The sequence below is a fragment of the Phalacrocorax aristotelis genome, chromosome 11 (genome assembly GCF_949628215.1).
Source record: "Phalacrocorax aristotelis chromosome 11, bGulAri2.1, whole genome shotgun sequence".
In the NCBI taxonomy this organism is placed as follows: Eukaryota; Metazoa; Chordata; class Aves; order Suliformes; family Phalacrocoracidae; genus Phalacrocorax; species Phalacrocorax aristotelis.
Genome location: NC_134286.1, coordinates 17073962 through 17082513, shown reverse-complemented (window position 1 = coordinate 17082513; position 8552 = coordinate 17073962). Strand labels below are relative to the sequence as shown.

At 45.1% G+C, this 8552-nt stretch overlaps 1 protein-coding gene across 1 annotated transcript; it reads right to left on the bottom strand.

Annotated features, from left to right (window-relative positions):
* Positions 1–1110: 1110 nt before the first annotated feature.
* PGRMC1 (progesterone receptor membrane component 1) lies at positions 1111–7848 on the bottom strand. Its single transcript, XM_075107114.1, has 3 exons — positions 7410–7848; positions 5244–5399; positions 1111–3073 (listed from the first exon to the last, which is right to left on the bottom strand). Exons 1-3 carry the CDS (start codon positions 7729–7731, stop codon positions 2973–2975), a joined length of 579 nt encoding a protein of 192 aa, XP_074963215.1. The 5' UTR covers positions 7732–7848; the 3' UTR covers positions 1111–2972.
* Between the last annotated feature and the right edge of the window lie 704 nt (positions 7849–8552).

The window sequence follows — 8552 nt, the reverse complement described above, 5'->3', positions numbered from 1 at the left end:
CAATGCATAGAAATGCCTCACCTTTTGTAAAACACCTTACATAAGCCTAGACATAAGCATTCATTAGTGAACTTTTTTTTGTTTAACTGAAACGGCATAAGAAAGAGCTAGTGAAGAGCGGGTAGAGTCCAGATAAGAGAATATCTGAATTTTACAAAGCAGTTGACAGTATGCCAGAACTGGTTGGAAATGAGGTGCCACTCAACCGTTGTGATTTGTCCCAGAGCTCCTCACATATGCCTTTGTAACATGCACATGTAATGAGAGTTGGGGCACTTCAGATGAGGGAGATTGGTGACTGTCTCTGCTCTTAGTTGGCCATCCTGTCCTACCTGGTTAATGGACAATCTGTTAAGCTACCTGGCATGGTTCATTTTGCTTAGTCTTTGCAGCTAGTTACTGTTGAAGGAAGAAATCAGGTTGCAATGAACAAGAGAGTAAGAAAGAAGCTAAACTCCATCCATTTTCTCCAGCACTTGAGAAGAAAATAAAACCCATGCCTGATGCTTTTGTGACTTGCTTATTGCCCTTTCACAATCAATTCTTTGTTTTCTTTGAAAAAGTAGTGGTCTTACCAAAGTGTAATACTTCCTTCCCAAGATGCGTGGGTACTTAACATCAAGCTTTGCCTTGTGTTATTGCCAGTTTTCTGGGTAGTTTTTGTTTATTATTCTGTGATGCATCATGTTGTAATGTGCAGATTGTTACTTAAAATGGTGTTCAGGTCCTCCCCATACGTTATGGACTAACTTAAGAGTCGGGTGGTTGGGTCCACTGAAGGGCAGGTTACACCCTAGCCTAGTTCCATGATATGACTGCATCTAAAGCTCCAGCTTTTGCTCGGTGTTAACAATTACTTGGGCCTTTTTATGCCTAACTCTGTTTTTGCAACAGCAAGGCATATTATGCAACGTTAACATGTTCTACGTCTAATATTCTGTTAAAGTTATACTACAGAACGGCATTTACAGGCATTCAGCTAGAACACAGTACATTCCATCTATGTGTTAGATAATGTAAAACATTGGAGAAGGACAATATAAAACATGAAACATTGGGGGAGGATTAAGTATCACGTTTAGTTGCAGTAAATAAAAACAAACACCACCGTTACGCAGGAGTATTTTATTTTCTGCCTTAAACAAATAAAAGCACATTTCCGATTTGAGGTAAACCATTAGTAGTAGTTTGGAAAAAGTATAAATGTCTCTAAAAATAAAATAGGACACAAAGGTCATGACAAGATTTACGTTTGTCTCTAGACCTTCCTTAGGGAGTTCATACAGTACCACTTTACGCAAGCTACTTAGCTCAAACAACCGCACTCATTTGAACGCCCAGCATAGCCAAAAGAAAATGCCATGAAGGGAAAGTCAGTTGTTCTCACCACAGATGGTCTCAGGCACTTGAACATGTTGTGTCAACTTGTTTAGGAAAGCTGCTGTTGTGCAATGCACTCTACTTCCGAACAATGTTGTCTAGTTTACACCTTCCCGCTCAGGACTCAGTTCATCACTTTGGTCGTGTGGCCAAACTGAAACAACTTGGCTCAATTGCTGAACCAGAGAAACTGAATACAGGGAACTATACCAGACAGGCACCCAAGCAGAATCACCTGGACAAGAAACAGGTTTACAAGTGACCAGCTCATTAGTTATTTTCTTGGAGTTTCTGAGAAAGTTTTGCAGAAGTATTTTGGATAATGGAGCACATTTACATCTTTCCTTGGTCAGATCCATTTGCCCAGCCCCCTTGGGCAGGAGACCAGGTTAGATAGTCAGAACAAACCTCGTCATTAAGCATGAATATGAGCTAAGAGAGCAAGTAGGTAAAAAGCAATTCAAAGGTCAGCTCCCCCAGGTGTAGCATTGCTGGTTATGCATGAGACTGTGCCGTTTCTTTTAATGGCAACATTCCAAAGCAGCAGAGGCCTCAACAGAGAAACGGCTCACACCATGTTATTTTATTTTGTACAGGAAACTTGTAAAAGTTTCATTGACCAGTAACATTTTTCTGCTAAAGCTGCATGTACAAGGGCATTTGTTAACCATGACAGACCAGCAAGTCTTTTCTAGGCCTAGGAATCAAGAGCAGCTGATCCTCCCCCTGTAATATAATTTCATTAAAATTCACAGAAGAGTTTTGCGAAGAGGAAAAGTGAATGAATAGTAGTCCAGTCGAATCACACTTGATGGTGTACCTGGTTTTTAGGGATGCCTAGTAACGCTCAGTGTCTAAACCTTTGTAACATTTCAGATGTGCTTTAGAAGTAAACAAAGAATACTAATCCATGCATAATTATGCATGTCTGAATACATCAAGTATTCATCAGTCCTTATTAATTTTTGTAAGTATCTAAAAGCGATCTAACCTCTCAAAAATTCTTATCTTTTTTTAAAGAAGTTAGTGTTTCATCCGTAACCTGCCATGTAACTCCTCAAAAGCCAAATTATCTTATATAATATTGAATTACATTTTACCACAAATGAGCATGATGCTTCATGGACAAATAAAATATAGTCCCTTTTCTAAAGGAATTACAACCCAAGGCCCAGATCCTGAAGAAGCTAACACAAAACAAGATATAGTGAAATTTGCGTTGCATATGTGAAGTTACTCTTGTGCTTGTGTCTACAGTGGTAGGTTGTTAATGAAAAACTGGATTTCAACCTACTCTGCACTAAATGGTGATAGAATAAAAACAGTTGTAGTCCTTTATTGCCAAAATTGCAGTTTACTTTAGCACAGACATTATTTGTGCATACTCCAGATTATGCAGGTTTGAAGGAAGACAGATCTTAGACCTTTAGCAGTTTACCACTGAATTTGAAAAGGAAACCTTTGAAAAGAAACAATGCACTTTAACTTTGGACCTTTTGTAAACATTGCTGCTTTGCAACTTGCAAAACAGAAGTGGAATGTTACAAATGATCCTTTATGATTCAAAAATAGATGGCTCCTCACTGCACTCTCTAGTCTTTCTTTGCATCCTGGGCATCTTTTTCTTCTTCATCAGAGTATACAGTGGGTTCTTCCCCTTCCTTCAGCAGCTTACCAACATAGTGATACTTAACTGGGGGGGGAAAAAAAGAATCAAAGTTATTATTCTGCCCTGCAGATGTACCTTTTTTAACCCTATGTCTGTTTCCTGAATTAACAAAATGCCATGTTATAATAAAAGAGCTCTCAGCAGCTTATTCCAAACAGCGGGGGAAGAAGAAAAGCTGAAATCAACTACCCGAACTACTATTAATATTGCAGTAAGCGTAAGAAACATGCAAAGTGAATGTTAACTAGAATTCTCCTTCTATTGCCTAAGCCAAAAGATGAATTAATCTAAAGACATGTAAACTGAGGGACTCATCCAGCTAAAGAAACAGAATCCTGGATTACATCATTTTTCTTGCCAATGCCAAAGCTAGTTTTTCAACCAATGGCATTGTCGGAATATTGTATTATGTATTATGTATATATTAGACACGCACACACGTACATATGTGCACACATGTACACAGCTTTCATGGTTTTTTTTTTTGTAATATATGCTGAAAATACCCAACAGGGCAGGGGAGAGATCCTTTCTCCCAAAGATAAAGATGGATCTGTTATCCGATTGTGCAGCTAAGCCTCTGCCTTATTTTATACCTCTTCTTGAACATGGGAAAATGCCAAGATCATATACATATGTAAGAACTGAGAGCTATGCTACTTGGCCCATCTTTCAGCTTCAACAAAGCAAAAGAGGCCTCTGACTGCAGGTACCTTGGACTAGCTTTGTTGTTATAATCAATAAGAATCTAAAGCAACTACTTGCCAAGTTCACTAGAAACATAGTAATAAAAAGAGTGCAGTTCACTGTCAGTCCTTATGTCCAACTCTTGAAAACATAGATTTAAACACTAGGTCAGATATTTGGTAGCACAGTTCTGGTCTCTGCAATATACTTGTTAGCATAGTAAAACAGCCATTCAGGGCGGCATCACTAACAGTCTTGATTAAGACAGGAAGAGTGCCAAAATAGTAGGGCACATCAGGTCAGGACTGAGATGTTCTAATGACATTATGTGGAGGAAAGCTCCATTCTAGCTAGTGATAGCAAATCTTTAATACTGAACACTAGATTTAAAGACAAAACCCATTTGATTTCCACTATACTACTTTTTTGTATATGCAGCTTCCATCATATATATATATAAAAAAACATTCATCAAGCCACACAACGGACATATTTATTTTGTTTTATCTGAGTAGAAATAATCCCTTTGGCGTTGACTTGCCTAAAAGGCATCATGAGATATGGAGGAATTATTTTTCATCAACAAGATACACAATAGGGGGAAAAAAAAAATCGTACCAGTGGGCATGCCCCGGTACAAGGTCAACAGAGCAATTTCCATAAAACTGTGGTTTAAAGTTCTTCTTTTTTAGCTGCAAGTTGAGGCACATTACGCAAAATAGCTGGACTGGCCTTTTTAAAACTTCTAGTCCTAAGCACAGAAAAACAAGGTAACTATGCAAGTGACTTCTGTTAATTTTAGAACTAATATCTCAAGTGCGGAAGTTGCCTTTTTTCTCTGCCACTCTGGCCATTGCTGGCACAGTAACGGCCAGGCTGCTTGCAAGGACAGAAGTAGCGTATGCCCATTCCTGATCATGTTCTGGGGGAGAAAGTCAGCTGGATACAGTTGTCCATGAATCTGATAAAGCCACCACCAAGGCCATGTTGGATAAAGTTTTATCAAGAGGTCCAAGGGGAAAAGGCCTAGTTTAAGCAGTCTTCAAAACTCAAAACCCCCAAGAAGTAATAATTCAAACGATACTGTTATTTCTGAGAAGCTGAACAGGACATAAGCTTCATTTTTCAGAGCATTAAAATCTAATTATCTCTATAGACAAGGTCTTAACTGTATCAAAACATGCTCTTAATTTCCAGTTCCTGTCAACTTTTTGGGTGGTCTTGTAGATCTTATCCTATGACAGGGTAGATGGATGATGATGGAGAGCTGCCCTCTCTGCTACTGTTCTGTAAGGAGCAAAGGGAGGCAGAACGCAGAAGGAAAACCTGACATTTCTCTTAATTCTTTTGAGGAACAGTAATTCTAGTAATACTTAGTAAACTGAGGTATTAACTCACAGTAAGTTTCCAGGCTGATGCTTCTAGCCGGTAACACCCTTTTAGCCATTGCTTCCCTTATTACGCACCAGTAACCTACTTCTTTGTCAACAGATTTAAAATTGCTTACAAGTGAATTGTGTCTCCCAGTCCCTCAAGGTCTCTTGCTGTGTAGCGTTGAGATCAGAGAGGTCATCATAGTCATCCCTCACAGCCTCCTTATCCAGGCAGAAAGTGGCAAGACCTCGGGATGCATCTCTTCCAGCAAAAATCCCATACGGGCCCTCTTTAAAAGAAAAACATAAGCAGCATTATTACAGAGGTAATGGATGCTGTGTGATCTTCACAGATCAGAGTCCCCAGACTGAAACAGACGATGAATTCCTACTCTGACCTATGGGTCAGAGGTGCCTCAAACTTCTGAAATGTTTTCAGGTTTTATTCTGCTTGGTAACAAGGGAAAACAGAGGAAGAGGACGAGAAACAAAACCATGGAAAGAGATACGGAGTTTGCTGAAACATCAGGACAATGAGCCACACAACGGTGCACAGAACACAAAAACAGGGTAAGAATAAGCATACAAACTGGGAGCACATCCTCAGAAAGAGGATCAGAGGAAGGATTTGAGAATCTGAGATGAAATGGAAGTTTTCTAAGAGATGCTCCTGACTTCAAGAGCTCAAAGGATGCCTTCACACAAAATGTGGTGGAGACACTAGACATTACCAACTTGGAAGAAACATCTACTAAAACTTTCAAAATGCAAGATGAACTCAGATGATCAAAACACGCAGCTCACAGCAGGTCAGAGATATCTTATCAAGACATACCCTTGCTAGCCTTCATTAATGATTAACTTGCATGACACGCCAAAAATGGAGATATCATGTGTTGCAACTAGACATTTAAAGTTCTTAAGGGAGCTTAAAGAAGTTAAATGTGAACTCTGGTTACTGTAGAGAGCACGCCATCTTCCACACCTCCCAGAGTGGGCTTCTTCCTAAATTTGTTAGAAGAATCTTACTTTCCATTAAAATGAAAACCAAACTAGCCAGACACTGTGATGGACCATTCAGCAATTACCAAATTAGATAAAATTTGGTAATTGCTTTTTTTAACAATTTAGCTTTTAAAGTTGTGAAGGAAGGCAGTGTCCGAAGCATGGTCCTTAAGCCAAGTGGTTTTTAGTTTGCACAAATACAAAACTGCACATCTAACTCAACAGTATGTATCATCTTGACTGCTGCAGAATGCGAAGTTACAGCCCAGCATCATTCAGCAACAGTCTCCAGTCTATGTTTGGACCAAAAGCAATAATCTCATCATGCTTCCAAATACATGGTGTGTCTTCTGAGCTATTCTCCTTGTCTCTGAGAAGCACTGGCAGCTCCCTACAGTGGCTACCAGCTGTCTGGACAGCTCAGGATTGGTTATACCAGACAGATCCTCGTACAAATTAGCAAGCCTCAGTGAGGTTTTTTAACAGGAGGCCTCCAAAAAAAAAAAACCATGCCCTAGTGGGGGTGATTAAACTCTTACATTCGGGTGCACGTACTCCTACCCACCTCATCACTGCTGAACTGCCTACGCTCCTGATAGGAAGCTGGTTTAATCTAAATTGCTAAGTATTTGGTATAAATATTATGCAATGGAGTGATGACCACCAAAAGGTGGGAATGGAATGTAAACATTGAGAGAACACTTTGATTCTGCTGCCCGGCATCTGGCAAAGGCACCCGAGGCCAGTGAAGCCGTCCAACCCAACAGCAGCACAACCCCTTACCGTACTTGCGGTACGTGTAACCTGCCCTGGGAAAATAAAGAGAATAATGAAGCAAAGATGTTTTCACAACACCGAGGCCCGGCTCTGGAGGCCAGGAAACAGCGGTGACCCTGCCCTCCGCCCCAGCAGGGGAGGCAGGTGCTGGAAGCGCGACCATGTTGCAGGCCGAGCTGCCCGCACCCTTCCCAGCTCCACGAAAACACAGTACTTTCCAAGCCTCCGATGGCGAGCAGGACCGAGAGGGCACGGCCGGCTTTATAAAGCCGAGCCTTTACTCCGCAGGCCAGGAGGCGGGTTGGGCATTAAGGTGGAGCTCGCTCATCCCCCCGCCGGCACCAGCCCCGCGGCCGGGCCCGACCCCCCCAGCTCCCGGGCAGGGGCCGCGCAGGGCCCGGGCCGCCCTGCCCGCCGTGGCCCCCGCCATGCCCCCGGCCGGATCCCGGGCACAACGAGCCGGGGGTTGCCGGGCCGGGCCCGCCGCGCCGCCGCTCCCCGCCCGCCCCGGCCCTCACCGGGCCCGTAGAACTTCTTGGCGCGGGTCACGTCGAAGACTTTGCCGTTGATGGCCATGAGGATGCGCGGGTCCTGCACCCCGTCGTAGGGCCGCAGCTGCGCCAGCGTGAAGTCCCGGCGCTTCATCCTGGGCAGCGGCGGCGGGTCCGCCTCGCCCGCCGGCGCCGCGGGCCGCTCGCCCCGCAGGATCTGGTAGAGCAGGAAGAGGCAGAGGCCCAGCAGGCTCAGGTTGAGCGGGGAGCTCACGATCTCCAGCAGCAGGCCGCCCCCCTCGCCCGCCGCCGCCTCCTCGCCGGCCACCGCCGCCTCCTCGCTGGCCATCGGGCTCGGCTGCGCTCCGGAACGGCGGGCTCTGAAGCGCGATGCGGTGGCGGCCGGGAGGAGGAGCCGGCCCGCCCCAGCGCACTGACGGGGGGGCCCGGCCGTGCGGGGCCGGCACGGCGGGAGGCAGGGCAGGGCTGAAGGCGGGAGGACGCTGAGGCGGGGGCGCGGCTGGTGCCGCCCCCAGGGTGAGGAGACCCGGCGCCGGGCGGCTGCTGACGCGCCTCGGGCGGTAGGTGGTGGTGTGAGCCCGGCGATGGTGGGCCGAGGGGCGCCGCGCCGCTGAGGGAGGATGGCGCCGTCACCGCCATTCCCCGCCGAGGCGGCAGCAGGTCAGGTCGGGTCAGGCCAGGCCGCTGCAGCGGCGGCTCCGTTGGCACACGGTTTCACAGAAATTTTCGCAAAAATAACCTCGGAGTTGCGTTAGACCCGCTCAGAGCTGCCGTGCTGTTCTGCTGAAGCCAGCTGGTCCCTTCCCTGCTCTCGCTTCTCCTGTGCGAGGGTGCATCTTTGCTTTCCCAATGAGGTAACATCTTTTTGGATGGCTTACAAGGATCATGCCAAACTCAAAGGGAGGAAATCACCAGCCTTCTGGGTTTTTCCCGTTCAGGGAATTACCCTGAATTCAGTACTTCTGGTATCACCTCCTCCGTGGTGTCACATGTGAGAAAGCAGAAGCGATGTTTTGGGTCTGAGTAGCTGTCCCCCTAAATTGTGCCCTCACCATCCTTCAAAAAAAGCCCAAACCAGTACCCAGTCAGAATATCATCGTTCCCTCTACACAAGGGAGTAATACTGCCCAGGGTGCACACGGAGAAGAA